Here is a 19,333-nt window from a genome sequence, read left to right as displayed (position 1 = left end):
CTCGTTCTTCGTCTTATTCTTCAGCATTTGTTATAGTTTCAAAGTTGCAAATCTTCAAGCTGAGCACCCACTACAAATTCTTTAATGAGGCAATTGATTTAGGCCAATCAGTGGATTTAATCTAGTTAATTATGACCATTGCATTTCACACTATAATTTGTGGATGAACCTTTGATAATTGGTGAGAACCATAGTACTTGTTCTCATATGTGATAGAAAAAAATATACAAAGAGAGGTGTGGATATTATAGTATCCATATTTACATCTATCTTCGTTAAAATTTGTAGGTAATTTTTTTGTCTCAAGACTCATTGAGTAGGTAACTATCCTATACATTGTACATTTTGGCTGGTACTTAGTAAAAAAATAGAATTGTTATCCTTAATTAACAACACATTCTTTGGCATACTTTTAAATACACACTCTGTTATTAATAAAAAAAATATTAAAAATCATAACTTTTTTATAAATTTTACGTCTTATTTAATCAATTTTTTAGATTTTAATTTTTTCAATTTTTAATAAACTTTAATCAATAATAAAATATGTTAAAAATAAAAGTTAAAAAATGTATTATTGGCCCTTCTCTTAATTCAAAACATGTTTCTTCATCTATATTTCTTCGGCGTTACTGTGCAACATGCATGCTTTAAAGTTTAAATCATATCTGATCCAATCACTCCAGTCAAACTTTCCATAATTGTTACACATAATTTTCCGTACAAAAAACATAGGTAATTTTATTAGATATTCCGAAAATCCGTGCCTAGGTAGTCCGGTTTTCTCATTCAGGTGTCGGCAATATATTTTGTCCCCCAGTGATCTCTTTTTCTTACTTTTTTTTTAAAAATAATAATAAATATTACTTCCTCTATTTCAAAATAAATATTGTTTTTATAAAAAAAATTGTCTCAAATTTTTTTAATACAATGTTAATTTTTCGTATAACTAGTTACATATCGAACCCATATCTTATACCTAAAAAGCCCAAACTATTGGTGAGTTGTGTCTTATCGTGTGTCATTATGCCATTCATATCAGATATATAGGTAAAATTAAATTGTGGAACAAATTGCAAACTTATCATGGAAATAATTTTATTTTTTTAAAAAAAGCAATTTAAAAAAATTCACGTACAAAAAAATTTAAAATTTTAGACACTAAAAAAATAGGACTTTTAAATTGAAGTACTAAACCAATAATGAACCTCAATAAATTTATAAAACACCAACTCTTTAAAATCTTATAAAATATAAGCATCACCTAGATTATCGATTACAGACATGAGAAATTCAACACATTGATTTTTTACTAAAATTTAGTTTTATCCTTTATCTTATTTTAATATTTATTTTAGTCTTTTATCTTTTAACAGATTCATGTTGATACTTTAATTTTTAAATTTAAGTCATTTTGATTTTTCTATCAACTTAAAAGTAACACCATAACCTAGATAAATAAAATGACAATACAACGTCTAATATCGAAAATTGATATTTAAATTTTATATATTTTTTTAATTATTTAACAAAAATAAACTATTAGTATATGCAATGTATGCGGTATTATATTAATAATATACAAATTTAATTTAATTATATTAATATTGTAAAAAAAATATTAAAACGTCTCAAATCATTTATTCCTATATAGTAAAAAAAATAATTAACTTTATATCTTAAATTGTTTCAACAACAACAACAACGTCTTATCCCACTAGGTGGGGTCGGCTACATGAATCAACTTCCGCCACAATGTTCTATCAAGTACCATACTTCTATCCAAATCTTAAATTGTTTCACTAGAATATTAGCCACAGAAAATGTCACTCACTAAATGTAGAAACTTGGTCTCTAATTTACTTAGCCACCGAATCAGTGACAGAAATAATCGGTTGGCAATTTCCAGGCTGCGAAGCTGTTAGGGACCGGTTGCTAAGAGAAAAACGCCTGTCGGAGAGTATTTGGTCGTTTCTATATCTGGAACAAAAATAGCAACCAAATTAATGGTTTCAGATTTAGTTGCTGAATTTTTTTAAAAATATATTTATAATTTAATAATTATTTATTCGGTCACTATTTATGAAATTTTTCACTATTTTGGTCGCAAAACTAAATTTTTATAATTTTTTATTCTCATTTTTATATATTTTAGATTAAATGTATTTAAATTAATAATAAACTTATACCAATTATTTTCGATATGTATTTCAAATGGTTTAAAAAAAATTACATAAAAATACATCACGATTCAAATTATAAAATAAATATTACACATGGGAGCATAATAGTCAAATCATTATATTTAAAATCTATACTTTATTAAACATATTATCAAATAAATAAATATAATTTGGAGGGAACTTTTAATACAACATAATAGGATAAGACAGACTTTACATAACAAAAAAACTTATGGTTTGGGTCATTTATGAATTAATTAAATGGAGCACACTAAATGGGAGAGATTGAATAATATGTTAGTGAAAACTTAAAACTTATTTTTTAAGATGAAAACATTTTCAAAAGCATATATGCTTAAAGATCATCCAACACGATTTGTAGCCAAGTTTTGTAAAACAAGATTTTTAACTAGTATCATCCAAAGAGGCTAAAAACAATTTTCTCAAAACAAATTTATTAAGAATTTATGCGTCCAAGGTGTGTTAAAAGGAACACAAGATAAAACAAGTTAAAACTTTAAAGAAATAATACAAACACTTGATTTATACCTATTCACTTAAACTCTTAAAGTTATGTTCAATTCTTTTTCAAAATTTTGAAGAGTTCTACTAATTAAACACTAATTACAAAACAAATATTATATTTTGTCATTTCTGACACATCCTCAATCTTTCCTTTAAGATTGATAAACACCCAAGTATTTTTTTATCATTAAGTTATTCCTAACTTTCCAAATAAAAGTTTGATGAAATATAATTTAAATCAAATCTCACAGAAAGTATATACAATGAAGAACATATTACAAGAAACTTTGTTAAGTAAATGATAGCATACTAAGCATTTGTGTATGATTGTCCAGAGCAAGAATATATAAGAGCAAATTCAACAACACTTGAATATCACATATTACAAAAGTTGTTATGTGTTGAGCCTGATCGAAGTTCATAAGCTTAAAAAAAGTAACCGTTGTGGGGGGATCAAAATCTTGTAAAAAACATTTGTTCTCTCATAGGCTTGTATTGTTACTATGTGGCAGGTTAGGGTGAAGAGAGAAATAGGACAAAATGTATTGTCTTATTTAGTGCGACAAATATTTTATCTTCATTACTTGTACAAAAAATGGCCTTCCAAGAATATGATCATTTTTTGTCTCACCTTAGTACACACTTGAAATTTAAATGATAAGCAATTCAAACATATGAGGGAATGAAAAATGTACAAAACTTTTCAAGAATATGCATTTTGGGAAAGCTCAAAGCATCTATATCTTCCTACTTAACCAAACACCAATAAGCAAGCACCAGAGTGAGTGATCGAAAAATATGCAACGGTAGACAGGACTCATGTTCTCATTCTTGGAAGCTTCCAAAAACTTCTTCACAATGTCAATTGAAGGAAATGAACAGTGAACAATGGATGAATTAGAGATTCAGAAATAAATAGAAAGCGAAGTATGAGAAAGAGATTAATTGACCTAGATAGGAAGATTTAGTGCAACATTTGAGAGTGAGGGGACAATGACTCCACTTGGATCTAGAGATGGAGGCGGTTTGATTGGAGTGAGGAGGAAGAAGAAAAATGAGTATAGTGAAGAAAGAAAATAAAACTTAATGATTATAGTTGTTTTTAGCCGCCATTATGTTAAAAACACTTATTTTAAATATGTGTGTTTAGCAACAATTAAAAACTGCAAGAAAGTGTTAGGTTTAAAATTTAATGTAGACACAACGAAAGAAACAATTCACAAGATTTTCAAAAGTTGGGACAAAATATGCTAAAATAATTTGTTGTGCGTAAAATTTATCAAAAAATAAAAAAAATTAAGTACAGAAATGCAATTAAACTGAAATAAATAAATTAAAAAAAAATCAATGCCAAAGGAATATTTGCATCCTTTCATCATAATATATATATATATATATATATATATAGGTTTATTATTTTTTAGTACTTTTAAAATTTCTATTTTTAGTTAGAATTTATTTTTAATCTAAAAAAATATTTTTTATCAATAAATATTAATTTATTAATTTTATTAAAAATGTCAATTTGGGATTCGAAATGAGAATCTTTTTCTTCTGCCTTATTCTTGCATTCTTCCTTCATCACTTATAAGCTTTATATCTATATAAAAAAAAATCATTATATATGCATCTTGAACTTCTTAGGGATTCGGGAGTCCATTTTTCTATCATGTTTTACTACTGTTTGATGGGAAATGAAGGTTGAATATATGTAGTTTTCTCGTGATTCTTTCTTATTCCAAATCCAACACCTAAAGCCTTTTTCTTCAGCTTTTTATTTTTATTTTTTGTCAAAATTATCTTTTAAATTTCTATACACAGAAATCCGATCCAATTAGCTTGGGATACGGCGAAGACAACATGATCTGTTGAATAAAACAGAACACAGAAGGAAGATGTAACTGAAAAGGAATGAATGTTCATGTTGTTGTTATTTGCAACAAAGGTTATTTATTTATTTTAATATTTTTATGAAAAATATAAAAGAATCATCTTTCCTCATTTTTTACCAACGAAAAACATATTATACTGTGTATCATATTTCCATAGGCAGGCAATGTGATTTTCTTTATATATATAGTTATGTGAAGAATCTACATCTCTTTATTATCTAAGCTATTACGTACAAGTATTCTGTAAAAAAAAGTACAACATATAAAAAAAAGTTTAGTATGTTTTTTATTCATAGACATTAAATTCATGTACTAAAATGTTTATAATAACTTGTACATACTTCTCAATCAATTAAAATCCCTTGATAATTGATTATGATTTTTATAGATAATGTTATACGAACAACAATTTCCACATATAAAAATTATATAATAACGAGTAGTTGATTGAAGTGATATACAAATTTTATGTATGAAAAAAAGTTTGAATATGTTTTTGGCCTTAAATGGGGTCTGTTTTTTTTAATCCCTAATTTAAAAATTGCATTTTCTTAGTTTCTCATCAAATTCTTTACATTTTTTTTTACTCTCCTAATTAATTTTTGGTGGTTTGAATGCAAAATTTGTGATGATTTTTTTACAGCACAAGAGATTAAAAAAATATTTCAAAAATTGGAGGGATTAAAAAAATATAAATTTTAATTTGAGGAAGTAAAAAAAGATAAAATTTCAAATTTAAGGGACTAATTAAAAACTTGCATGTTCCACTATTTATAAATATTAGCACAAAGGATATTTATTGTTTTCTGGTTTAAGATACACATATTTTATTTTTACCAAAGACAATATTATTTAAGTTACGAGTAGCAATAATGGATGATAAAGTTTTCTCTTTAATATTTTCCTAATTGTATATCTACTATGCTGAGTAACTGAAAATTACTTATTAAGTTAGAATAAAATGTTAGTTGATCTACATCTTCGGTCGGTAATGAATATCAATTGTTTATATTAAAAATATAAAAATTTACACAACTTATGCTTAATTAGTGTTTTTTTTTCGAATATCAATTGTTTTTTTTAAAATATAGGGTTAGTGCGCACATTTCGGTTTTCTCTTTATGCAGTGTCACATCAAAACTTTATGCAAAAAGCTTATAACAACATTGAAATTTGCAGAACTTGGTTAATTTTGTCCCATCCATGGATCCCAACAATCCAAAATTTACTAAAAAGTTTCTGTACATTAATTATATCGGTTTTTATACTTTTAGTTCTATATTCTTTTGCATTGAAATGAAATTGTTTGAAGGTTTTTTTTTTACTTGATTATGATAAGGTATTAGACTTAGCTAGAATTATTAGGTTAAGCTGAATTTCCATTAAAAAAAATATGTAAGAAGCTTGGTTTTTTTATTGATTGGTCTCTTATCGCATTTGTTGCCTACGGAACTTGATACTAAGTTTCACATGATATGAAAGTTTTGTGTCTATCTGTATTTTTTCAAATATACACAAATTTTAATATGATCCTACCTATTTAATTTTTAAGAACACAAAGATGGACAGAAAAATTTCACATAATGAGCATGTGGAAACTTACCATGAGAGTAACCATTAAATATCATTTGCCACGAAATGTTTGATTTAATTTGGATTACAAGCTCACACAAGACATCTGCCAAATTACTGCAAAAAAAAAAAAATACTAATTTTAAAAATAGATAACTCAAATTTATAAGACAAATTAATTTAAGAAATAAATTTGTTAATGCACATTCACTTAATTTTTTTTTTTTAAAAAAAGTTATAATTAAGGTATAGCTTGTTAACACTCTTTATGTAAAAAAGAAAAAAATGGTTGTGCATTAGCAAATAAAAGTAGGATTTATTAACCTACGCTCACTTCTTTTTTAGAAAAAGTACATTAATATATATATATATATATATATATATATATATATATATATATATATATATATATATATATATATATATATATATATATATATATATATATATATATATAATCATTACTTTCTTACAATATACTTAAATAAGAACTTGTTATTGTATTTTTTTTTCAAAAACATAAGTAAATATATTTAAGCAAATCCCTTTAAGAAATTATACCCATATGATCACGAATGGAAAAATTAAAGAGTAAGTACTTTTCTTCGTTCACTTGATTATGCAGCATAACATCTTCTGGTATCAGTACTAATTGCACTTGGCTTAGGAAAAGATAATAATAATAAAAAAAGCATGTGATAATTAAAATGTATAATATTTATTTTTTTGGAGTTAAAGTGTGAATATGAACTCTCGGGTAAAAATAAGAAAGTTAGATGAAATATGAGAAATGTTTACAATTTTAATATTTTAAGATTTTACATTAAAATATGATATTTGTTTGTGGTTCATGGTTAAAAATCTCCTAAGTATTTTATCACTCTTATTTTCTAACAATCTCATTTTATTATAAATAAAAATACGGTTATTATTGCTATATATGGGCACTGAATTAAGGTGAGTCAACTAAGCACTGAGTTCAACCAGAGAAACAAAGCAGCATGAGTGCTTCAGAAAACCCTATTATTGATGAGACCACTGAGGGCAAAGCTTCTTCTTCTTCTTCCCCATCCTCATCAACAACGTTAAAACTATTCGGTTTCCTATTAACCCCAGCTGGTAACATTAATAACTATGAAGATATTAATCACATGCCAGCAACTAGCACCAATATTCCTTATAATACTACTTACAAGAGTCGATTCACATGTTACTTTTGCTACCGCGAATTCGCGAATTCTCAAGCTCTTGGTGGCCATCAAAATGCGCACAAGAAAGAGCGCAAAATAGCCGCGCTTTCATCCTTCGGATACTACCATCATCATCCACGGTTCATAGCACCTTCCCCATTAATCGTGGTTCCGCACGGAGGATCATCATCATCATCATCAGGACCGTTGGTTCGTCCACGTGGGGGGCCACGCCATAATCATCCTCCAATGGGTGCAAGCATGGGAGAACAACAGAATAATAATAATATTGTTGTTGATGATGCTGATGGTGATGTTGATCTTAACTTGAGTTTGGCTCACAGTACTACAACTTCCAAATTCAGGGGCAAGAAAATTCCCAAGAGGAGGAGAACTTGAACTTAGACCAAAACCATGCCCTTTCTTTCTACCCAGTACACTACTTACATTTAATTTGTTTCCCTCGTGCTTATCCTTTTCACTAGCTAGACAACATGATAGGGATGGATTTGGCTCCCAACATCTATCTAATAATTGTTCATATATATTTTGTTCTTAAATATACACACACATATATATATATATATATATATATTAAGGGAAGGAATGTCTGAAGCATATGCATGTACTGGAGTATGTGTATTATTAATATTCTACTATCTTTTTTTGTAAATAAAAACTATCACATTTGGGTGTGGCCTTCCTAGTATTTGTTAGATTTTGAGTTTGTAATTTATTTTTATTTGATAAGGAAAGAGATTCGTGTGTATGCATATTTGGTGATGGTACAATATCTATGACCAAATTGGCAACAAATATCAACTAGTTGTTGCTTGTTGCAAGGCTTTATTTGTGATTCAGAATCATGTTTGCATTTCTTTTTCCTATATATATATATATATATATATATATATATATATGATGCTACTACGTACGACATGTAAGACATGTTTGCCTTTGAGCCCAAATATGAACACATTCTTTCATGACTTAGATAATTCATGTTTTTTTTTTTCTTCCTACAATTACTTAAAAGTTATTTCAATCTTTAATTTCGTTTGATTTTAGCTAGGTAGAAAGCCTATGTCATGGCAGTCAAATCTCTCTTTTTGAAGATCGAAATTGAAAATCGTACGTGCGCATATATATTGGAAAGTAAAGTTAAAGTTACTTTTATAATTTTGTTATTATTATTTTAAATTTAAAATTTACTTTTTTATTTATCAATCACATGAATTTAGTCAGTACCTCCAATGTCATCCCTTATCGTATCAATCTCCATCTCATTCACCACCCCTTATCTTTTCAGTACGAAAGGCTTATTTTTCCTTGTTCTTTTTTTCACCCTTCAATTATATGAGTGGGGCTAGAGCCTTCCTATTTGATATTTAGAGCCCATTTTCTAGGCTACCACTCTCTTGTTTATAGGTTTAGCCCAAATCTGGACCTTCTAGAAGCTTTCAGCGGATCTTGAGGAGGTCCTTGAAGTAGTTGAAGCCAATGAGAGAAGAGAGTATGGTCTCCAACGATGCATATACATAAAGACGATAATGATGGTGTTGATCACAATAATGATAATCATGAAGATGAAGATGATAAGGATGATGATAATGACAATGATAACAGTCATATCAGTAAAAATAGTGACAATCATAATGATAATCATAATGATGAGTTAATAATAATTGAGATATTTTAAGAGATGATTTGTTTAATGAATCTTTTAGAAATTTAATGATTATATTAAATTTTAATTTTAATTTTTAAGTATTTTAATCATAATCTAATGATTGTGTGTGTTCTTATCACTTCATAAATCTATTATATATATATATATATATATATATATATGTTTATAAATAATCATTTTGGAGGCTAAATTTGGATGATTTGTAATATTCATCCATTTGTTTTGTAATAGATAAATATTGCAAATCATTCAGGAATCTGTCCAAACCAACCTGCATTCCAACACAAACCCAACCTACTCAAGTTTTTTGTGCGACATTTATGAGAGCAAGCATGAGAAAATTTTAACCTATGACATAGTTGACGCTAAAAGAGAACTTTTATGCAAAACCTCAATGAGGAAGTTTGTGTAATTTATTTAACTATAATTATTGTTTTTCTTAAATTATATTAATTACTAAATTTTAGGTTTAAATATGTTTTTATACATGTAAAATGTCAAGTAGTAAAAAAAAATTTTAAAAATATTTAGATAGTAAAATCAAAATGAGTTATTTTTAATATTTATGCCTAAATTTTATATTCAAATGACTTTATACAAATTAAAAGGGTTGATCCAATGATGTAAGATCGTGTTGTATTAACATGAATGAGAATAATTTATTTAGTGAAAAAATTTATATTCGATTTCCATTTGTAAAATTTCATTGGATCGATAGTTGTACACTTCAAGGGAGATTAATTTTTGAACAAGTGAATTGGAGGACACTCATAATATTTAACCTAAGAAAAAAAAGTGACTTTATACATGAATATTCCAAAAAAACAGATAGATGCTTGATTTTTTTAAACTTAAAAACAAAATATTTATGAAACTAAAGAAATAAAGCTAGAGATATTCAAGGTCCACCCTTCCCTAGTTCCCAAGGCCCTCCGGTGGTCCTCCATTCCCATTCTAAATTTCGTCAAAGACACCTTATTTCCTTCTAACACCGTTTGCAACATTTGGTGTCCTTCCAAAACAAGGGTTTACTTTTGTTTCCCCCTTAACTTCATAAAATATCAATTTCAGCATTCCATATATTCCTTACTAAATTATTCTAAACTCAAATTCAATTTAGAACGATCGATCGACCAGGTAAGCCAAAACAGGTTGTCCTTTATTATTATTATTACTATTATTATTTTTTTTTTTAGAATTTTCTTCCACACGTATAAACCCCTAGACACAAATTAATCCTCACCCCCAAAGTAAAAAAATCTCCCATCTCCTCCTTCGCGTGCGTTGTAACCGTCCCATGACCACCGTGGACACATCAATGGACGGCGAAAGGATGAGCGAGATGGAGGAGATGGAGTGTGGTCATTATGTGGATCATGGTTACGTGAGCAACTGGGGCATGCAATGCAACAGCCATACGGGTGAAGCACCATTGGGAAAGGACAAGTCCTATGAAACGGAGAAAAAGGGTTCAATGAGAAGGATCCATTGGTTGATGAAGAACGAGTATGGGAAAATGACCCATAATTGCTAATAGCCAAAGGGAAGCAAGACAATGAATAAATTTGTGTAACTACTTGTTGGGCGCAAGTGAATGATTATGTTAATTTCAAGTTTTTCCTTTGGTAATTCAATTCCAAAGTTTATCGTATCAATTTTTTGTCTTCGTATATTTGTGTATAATCTTCCTCTTGTCCGCATACTTGGCCATTGTTAATTTTGAATGATTGAAAATTAGCACACGTTCAAAGTAAAACATGCTACTTTTTTTCTTTCTTTTCTTTTTCAAAAGAAAATTATTTAAAAGAACCTTTTGACTATGGAAAACCTTAGGTAGTGTTGGGTTGATAAATAAATAAAAAAAGTGTGAGGAATGGAAATAAATAGAAAAGAAATAAAAAATGAGATTGTTGGATTGAGATATGGAAGAGAAATATATGAGAAATGATATAAAAGATTTAAATTAAAGTGATGTGATAAGTAATTAAATAGACAAATTTAAATTAATGAAACATTTGTACAATTCTAATTTAGCCATCTTTGTATTATTTTTTTTGCATTAATACTTTTTTTCATGAAATATAGCTTTAATTTTTTATATAGCAAAACGGTTAATTTCATATGATAGTAACTATTTTTCTTTATTTTATTATATTAACTAATATTTAATTTTGGAATCATCCAACCTAATGTTTCTACGCACATTCTTTCTTCGCAGCATCCAAAGTTTTGCGAATCTGTAACCGTAGATCCCACCTTTCATACCAATTTTACTGTTACTTTCAACTCAACCGAACGAATAAAACATTGAGTTTCTTTCCTTTTCTAAGGTGCCACAACTTTTATCACTTTTCTTTCCTTCAAAATGAAGAGTGTTAAAGTGACCAGTATCTTAAGGTGAATATGCATGATAATGAGATGGGGATAGGCTGATCTCATCATTGGAGAAATTTTGGAATTAAGTTTAAGCAATTAGGAATGAAAAAAATTTAAATTCTCGTTTTTATAGAGGTGAAAAAACTTGCAAAACTCATTTTATCTGTATATTTCTAATTCAATTCGTTTATACATATTATTAAATAAATCATGTACACTTTAATTTAATAGTATAGAATCTTAAAAAAAATAAGAAATCTAAAAATGAAATAATACTTTTAACAAAATGAGTAATTTAATATATAATTTTTAATCAGTGATTTTAGTTTCATTATTTTTATTCATGATTTTGATCTCTTCACTTTAGTTTTTTTTAATTAAAATAGAGTGTAAAAATATTTATGAAAAAATAAAACCTTAAATGACTTGTAAATTAATATTGAATGTCACAGAGGTAATTAATATAGTTATGCCTGCAGTGCCAATGGGAAAGGTATCCAAGAAATCTGCAGGTACCCCAAAGACTTTGTCAACAACACAAGGGCCATGGGAACTTAAAAATGACAATAAAAATGTTATGTAACTTGTGTAAAAATAATTAATTCTAATTATTAAACGGTGCAATGCTATTAATATTAATATTAATGTACAATAGTGAGAATAGTGAAGTGACTTTCCTATTTTCAATTTTCAAAAGTTATTAAAAATGCTAATTTTATATTACAAAATAAATGTTAAATTTAAAATGACTATTTTAACCCTAATTTGGAGGGAAAAATACTTCTAAGATAAATCCAACACTCCTACGAAGATAAGAGGGAGGCCACGTCATTCGTGTTTAAAGTACCAAATTTTGATTCATACTATTATATATATAAAAATAAAAACAAGGAAATCCACTTAACTTAAGAATAAATTTAAAATGTTACTCTCAGTTTGAAACTTTTTATTTTGTTTTAAATTAAAGATTGAGATTAAACATTTAAATCTCTGCACGTGACCCCAATGACTAAGACGTTTGAGTTACCAAGTGCTACTCCTCCATCTTCCCATGTCTTTCACCATTTGTATTTCTCTATCTCTGACGCAAACAGACCTGCAATTTTCTTTTATGCTTTATAAGGATCCCATGTGTTGAATCTTTGGATTAAGTAGAGGTCTACACACTTAAATTTAGAAAAACTAGTTTGATGCTTAAGTACATTTGCAGTACCAAAAGGGAAATAAACAACAAATTTGACATATGAATTGAAGTTTAAGCAAAATTATGAATTACGGACATTTCAATCCCTTGTCGGGTCCGGTGTTCGACACGCGTTTGTGTCACTGTTCGACACCCGTACTACGTTCTATATTTTGAACATTACAGATATCTACGTATCCGTGTCATGTCGTGTTGATGTTTCATAGAGCATGACATTTGTTCCAACCAAAATAAATACTCATAGTAACCTTTTAAGGTTCTACTGTTATTTTACTTTGCCACACCAATGTTGTTATTTTACTTTGCCACACCAATGTTGTTGAAGGTATCTCTTTAGTTAAATAAATTCAGGCCTTTAGATTTGAGGAAAAATAAATTATCTAGATTGAGAGAGTAACATTTTAAACTTGCTTATAGAGTAACTGAATCTCCTCTTATAATGGATTAGGAGAAAGGCGCATTCAAAAGGGACAATGGTACACGTGTCATCCAACAATAGGCGAAGCAATCCTCGAAATACATGGGTCCGGTGACGTTATCAAGCTCCTTGGACCACCTTTTTCCCCGTTTGGAATTTGAAATCCCATCCCTCTCGAGAGAGAGACGTTATAAACTCTTCCCATTTTTATAATGCAAACGTTAAATTCAAAATAAGCATTTTTTAAAAAATCATTTAATATTACTACAAAAATTTTCAATTACTTCATGCAACGAAAATTCTCTTCTCTGTCTCCATTTATTATCACTTCAAACTGTGTCTTTCTCTCTCTATTCTCTGACTCCATTCTCTTCTCTCTCTCAATTCCCGAAAATTTTTCCGTTTAGCTTCTTCATCTTCTATGTGACTGTGATTATCAATTCAATTGCTTCAACTAAGCCTCTGTCTTTCACAGTGTAAAAACAAAAGTGCTTTTTTCGGTTGGTTCTTGATTCTTCCCTTTCACTCTACTCAAATGCTTAGCTGAACCTGACCCAACTCGTTATTTCAACGTAAGTCCTCGCTGCAATTCCAAAGTTTACATCTTTTCTTCATTTCCTTTACTGGGTTCTTGACATTGGCTTTTTCCTTTCAGATTTGCGTTTGAATTTGGGCCACTTTCATTTTCCCCTCTATTGGTACTCTTATTGTTATCATGTTTGTTGTTTATAGTGTTTGGATTCAGTTTAAGTTCTTATGCTTTGAATGACCTGAATTTGGTGTTTCTGAGTTTTTCCATTCGTTGTTTGGTTGATGAGAATCAATTCATAGATGGGAAACAAGTTTGAATGAGATTCATTTGGGGTGTGAAGTAATGCCTGTGTATAAGCACAGTTTGTACATGTCTTTGTTTATATTTGAATCCATAAATAGACTATATAGGCTTGGACTTTCTAAGGTAGTCAAGATCCACAAAACCTTTGCTTTTCCAAATAATTGTCAACATTGCATTTTTCAGCCCACTTCTCCTCCCCTTTGCATTAGGATTACTATATACGCATTTGATCCTAGCTGAAATTTTTACAATGGATCTTTAGATTTTTTCTAACTTGCTATTGATTAGTTGTACCAGGCTAAAAATGTCTATTTGCTATTGATTTGGACTGCATATGATTATTTTCAAGTTTAGTAACATCGGGAAAATTGTGAGACTATTTTGACTGGCTAGATTTGATTCTATTGTCTGATTGGTTCTCGCAAAGGCAATTTACATATAAGCAAAATATGAACTATCTAGTGGGTTTTAGGTTTTGTTGAACTGGTATCTGGCTGCTTTCTTCCAAAGGAGATCTAGAGATGCAGAGAACCATACTATTGAAATTTTGGTGATTGTGTTTGTTTGAAGAGTTTTGGTTTAGATTGCATCAGTTAATTATTGGTGAATTATTATGTTCTATGTTAATGTTCCCATATGAATATATACTTTTTTCATTTAAAATTTTGTCAAGTTAGCATGAGTAAATCTTTATATAGTTCTTATTTGACTAGCAATGTTAATCTTTCATGCCAATTTTTTTCCTGATGTGCCATGAAGGTATACTGTCTTTAACTGAGACGAATGACATCATGTGATCCATGTAACTTATCTCACCTAGTTGGACAAGGTTCTTGTTGTATCTTGTAAGGTTGACTGAATTCTGATTTGAAAATGGGAGTTGAAAAAGATGGGACAAAAAGTGGAGGAGGTTATGTTGGTGGTTTTTTCCAGTTGTTTGATTGGAGCTCAAAATCTCGTAAAAAATTATTTGCAGCCAAGTCAGATTTACCAGGTAAATTTAATGCACGCATAGTATAGTATATACAATACAATAGCGTTTTTATGTCTCTTGTCAATTGTTTTGCATCACTGATAGTCTGATACCATAATTTAATTGGTCTAGTCATTTTGTGTTCTGCTGTTGGTAAATTGTTTCTAAATCATTTGCAGAGTCTTTAAAACTAGGAAGAAAAGTCGATTACAATGTGGTAATGACACAGCCCTCCTATCTGGTAGCAATATCACCATCTCACAATCTCAGCTGTTGTTTTTATATACGTATTTATGTTATGAAATTTGATTGTTACACGTTTAATTCTTTCAGGTTGATGAAGATGAAATTGGAGTAGGGGCAAGTGTTAGAGGAAGTTGTGATCATAGTTATGCTTCATCTGTTACGGATGATGACGCATATGGAACAAGGGCCCCTAGTGTTGTTGCCAGGCTTATGGGATTAGATTCCTTGCCTCCTTCCAGTTTTTCTGATCCTTATTCTACCCCATACTTTGATACCCGGTCCCTTCAAGACTCTCATTACTTCAAGAAAAACCTTGGTCACCAGCATGACCATCATACCCCATATTCTGGAAAGCTGGTTGAAAAGGTTGAGGGCTCTTCTAGGAACTTCATGGATCCAAAGCCGCAAAAGGTCATTACCAGACCAATTGAAAAGTTCCAAACAGAAGTATTGCCTCCAAAATCAGCGAAATCAATTCCTGTTACACACCATAAACTCTTGTCCCCTATTAAGAATCCTGGCTTTGTTCCAACCAATAATGCTGCTTATATAATGGAGGCTGCAGCAAGAATTATTGAGCCTGGATCCCAAACTAGTACCAAGTCCAAGACACCTCTGGCAGCACCATCAACACCATTGAGAGTTAGAGATCTTAAAGATAAGGTGGAGGCTTCACAAAAAGGACCTCTAATTGGGCCATCTTCCATGACCTCTAGAACTCGAGATCTAAAAGAGAAAAGGGAAATTTCTCATAGAACAACCAGGAGCTCAGAATCTTCTCAAAGATCAGTTGAGTCAAATGCTGCCAAGTATCTAAAGGGGCAGTCTTTGAACAGAAGCTGGAATGGATCTGCGGATACATCTGTATCCGTCAAATCTCCTACAAACGAGGAAGAAGATTCTTCTTTTAAGAATAAGGGAAAGTCCATCTCACTTGCAATCCAAGCAAAAGTGAATGTTCAAAGAAGGGAAGGTTTGAGTTTGATTGGTGGCAGAAGTATGACAGGCCAGAAAGAGCATCCTGATGTTAAATCCAACCAACCAATGAAGGCAACTGTTCAGAAAAATTTACATAAGAAATCTTCTGTTCAGAATTCTTCTGGTGCTCTCAGACAGAATAATCTGAAACAGAATTATTCAATTGACAGAGACAAATTACCATCAAAGCCATTGGTTACCAATTCACACAATAGGAAAGTTCCGACTGGGGATTCCTCTTATGGACGCCATAGAAGCTCTAGTAATAAATCCAATGCAAAATCTAAAGTTGGGTCCAGAAAGTCAGCCATGGAGGTGACAGATAGTGAAAAGGAAGTCTTATATACCAGCACAAACAGTTTTCCTAGAAAGAAAAGGTCTACAGACAAGGACTGGAATGATAGGGTTGTGGATAATTTGTTCATTGAAAAAACGCAGAAGCCTGCTAAGTCTAACCCAGTGAGTAATAAACAAAGTAGTTGGACTGAAGAAGTCAAAAAGAAAGACATGGATGTAGTTTCCTTCACATTTACCACACCATTAACAAGGAACAATCCAGGTTTTGAGACATCTGGACAAGCTGGCCAGAATACTAATGGTCTTTCATTGGATCAATGCATTAAAAGAGTGTTACTTGACCCAGACAATACAAAGTCTCCAATAGGATACAATATAATTGGTGGTGGTGATGCCTTAGGTATCCTTTTGGAACAGAAGTTGAGTGAATTGACTAATATGGAAATCACTTGTCATGACTCTTCTAAAGTGAGGCAACCTGCCATCACTGCGCCAATGTCAGATGATCAAGTAGCCAGACATAATATAGTTAATCTCAATCCAAGGTTGCGACAGAAAAAAGACCAAGGTGTGTTATTTTCAGACAAGTTAAGCAGTAACTATGATTCAGACATCTCCTTCACTGGTCCTCCTGAATTGTCATTGACGCGTAACTCATGGGTATGTGACAATCTTGTAATTCTTTTCGCCTATTTTATTGCTCAGTATTTATCAGTCAAGCATGTTAAATGGCCAAACAAATATAAAAGGTTAGGCTTGTTTAATTCGTGTTGAAAATTATCCTTATTAAAGAAAACAAAAGAAACAGATTCATTGTTTGTTTCCCAAGAAAACCATTTTTCTTAGGGAGCAACTAATTACGAGTAAACATAGTTTTGATTTGTGATAGTTTCTACCCGGTTACTACTCTAAAACTGATTTTATTATTCTTCATTGTCGCTTGGTTCTTTTTCTTTAACTATTGTTTCCTAATCATAAATACAAATGGGCATTGCAATTCCAAGTTAGTATAGTTTAAAAGATTTAAGTAAATTCTACCTATAATTAAAACTTAGTTTTTCCTGGAGAAATGAAGTCATGTGTGAATCAAGTGAAACGAACAGTTGTTTCCTTAGATTATTTCTTGGCTTAATGCATAAGTTATCTTTGGTGCTTGTTTGCTTGAAATGATCAATCGGGCTCTTACCTGTTCTCTACTATTTCTCTGTAGTTTTATGTTGCAGCTGGTTCTCTATGAATCAGCACTTTTAGGCTGTATTTATTTCATGTTTAGCTTGAACCACATCTGATTCCATAATAGTCGATTGTGATGAGTGGTTAAATCATGTATAGATGAGTTACTTTTATTATGCAGTAATGTAAAACCAACTTTGGGTAATTAAAATAAAATGTGATTAAAAGTACAGGTTGTAACAATACCAATGAAAGTACCAATTGTATTGAATAGTCAAGCACCGTTTTTTTACTAATTGATGGCATGTTCCTTATGGTTTTCTTCCATGTTGAGTTGGTTTTTATCTCGTGTTTACAGATTGATGAGATGGAATCACAGTTACTCAATTGCCGACACCCAAGTCCAATCTCTGTTCTCGAGCCTTCTTTTTCAATTGAAAGCTGTGAATCTTCATTGAGCACAGATATTACTAGTACAGAAGGTAGTTTTGTTTTATGCTTAAATGTTGGCATCTAATTCCCTATTTTGAAATTAGTTCTTTCATGACACAGGAGTCCTAATACTTAATCTACTTTCAGGAAGCAAGTTAAGCTCATCTGTTCAAGCTCACGAAGTTCATGGCTTGAGTTTTTCACGGAAGTTCTATCCTTGTGAATCTGATACCGAGTTATCTGACTCAGCTTCTTCAACATTAGCTGGGAACATGATGAGAAAGCACACAAGTACAACATTTTCTGTCACAAGGTTTGGAAGGTCAAGCACATGGGAGTTGAACTATGTGAAGGATATATTGTGTAATGTTGAGTTGATGTATGTAGACTTTTCCCTTGGCCAAGCAAGTGAGGTTATAGACTCTCATCTATTCAAACAGTTGGAAGGCTGCAAGGGAGGGTTTAAGCGCGATGACGAGTCTAGGATGAGAAGGAAAGTTACATTTGATTGTGTGAGTGAATGTCTGGGCTTGAGATGCAGGCGTTACGTAGGGGGAGGATACAAAATGTGGACCAAAGGGTTTGAAATGGTGAAAAGAAAAGAATGGTTGGCAGAAGATGTGTACAAGGAGATATCAGGTTGGAGTGGAATGGGAGATTCAATGGTAGATGAGCTTGTGGACAAGGACATGAGCAGCCAATATGGAAGATGGCTAGATTATGAGGTTGATGCTTCTGAACTCGGATCAGAGGTTGTGGACCAAATATTTAATTCTTTGGTTGATGATGTTGTCACTGAAATGTTGCAATTGTATACACCTTAATGATTGATTATGAAGAATTGTCTTCTTATTCATTAATTAAAGTAGCATTATCAAGTCTTTATTAGTTGTTTTTTTTTTTGGGTAACAGAAGCTGCTGCTTTCCCCTTGGGCACAATTGTGGGGTAATTAAACTATTTAAGGCGAACCTTTTCTGTAAATTTAAACTAATCTTAGCCTTAGCATGTCCGTATATTTTTAAAATATGTGATTTTCATCTCTTTCCACTTGCTCTGTATGGGGCAAAATCACGTTGAATGGACACTTTTTTTCTAACTGAAAGTATAAGGATCACATAAAAATTACATTTTTTTCCTTTTAAAATTGAGTGCAATTGATATTGATAAAATTAATTTTAAGTCATTAGAAACAATTGAAATTCATTCAAATGAATCTAAATCATAAATTATACGGTATATTATAGCTTGTGTGCAAAGAACTAGCTAGGTACCCGTGCATGATCTTCCATCGTAACACATGTTAGAAGTTACATTTATTTATAAAATTATATATTTTTGTTGAAATAAA

The 19,333-nt window shown here is 30.5% G+C and overlaps 2 protein-coding genes across 4 annotated transcripts; both read left to right on the top strand.

The window, feature by feature from the left end:
- The first annotated feature begins 7,173 nt into the window (after positions 1-7,173).
- On the top strand, positions 7,174-7,774 carry LOC102664415 (zinc finger protein 5). The gene has a single exon (XM_006587931.3). It carries the CDS (start codon positions 7,174-7,176, stop codon positions 7,759-7,761), a length of 588 nt encoding a protein of 195 aa, XP_006587994.1. The 3' UTR covers positions 7,762-7,774.
- Positions 7,775-13,353: 5,579 nt separating this feature from the next.
- Positions 13,354-19,063, top strand: LOC100777900 (uncharacterized). 3 transcript variants are annotated; one of them, XM_003534778.5, is made up of 7 exons: positions 13,354-13,622; positions 13,706-13,748; positions 14,645-14,879; positions 15,038-15,075; positions 15,192-17,039; positions 17,911-18,034; positions 18,132-19,063. In XM_003534778.5, the coding sequence occupies exons 3-7, from the start codon at positions 14,759-14,761 to the stop codon at positions 18,806-18,808; spliced, it is 2,808 nt and encodes a 935-aa protein (XP_003534826.1). In that variant the 5' UTR covers positions 13,354-13,622; positions 13,706-13,748; positions 14,645-14,758; the 3' UTR covers positions 18,809-19,063. The 3 variants fall into 3 exon arrangements, with proteins under 3 accessions (XP_003534826.1, XP_006586903.1, XP_006586904.1); XM_006586840.4 differs by having other exon boundaries at positions 15,038-15,099; positions 18,132-19,060; XM_006586841.4 differs by lacking the exon at positions 13,706-13,748 and having other exon boundaries at positions 15,038-15,099; positions 18,132-19,060.
- Positions 19,064-19,333: the final 270 nt, after the last annotated feature.

The sequence above is a fragment of the Glycine max genome, chromosome 9, assembly GCF_000004515.6.
Source record: "Glycine max cultivar Williams 82 chromosome 9, Glycine_max_v4.0, whole genome shotgun sequence".
Lineage (NCBI taxonomy): Eukaryota > Viridiplantae > Streptophyta > Magnoliopsida > Fabales > Fabaceae > Glycine > Glycine max.
This window is presented reverse-complemented; position numbering and strand designations above follow the sequence as displayed.

Excerpts from the sequence above, each read along its gene's own strand:
- LOC102664415 (XM_006587931.3), top strand. The coding sequence starts at position 7,174 with ATGAGTGCTTCAGAAAACCCTATTATTGATGAGACCACTGAGGGCAAA.
- LOC100777900 (XM_006586841.4), top strand. The coding sequence starts at position 14,759 with ATGGGAGTTGAAAAAGATGGGACAAAAAGTGGAGGAGGTTATGTTGGT. Across the intron at positions 14,880-15,037 it reads AGCCAAGTCAGATTTACCAG|AGTCTTTAAAACTAGGAAGA; the intron begins GTAAATTTAATG and ends AATCATTTGCAG. Across the intron at positions 15,100-15,191 it reads TGACACAGCCCTCCTATCTG|GTTGATGAAGATGAAATTGG; the intron begins GTAGCAATATCA and ends TAATTCTTTCAG.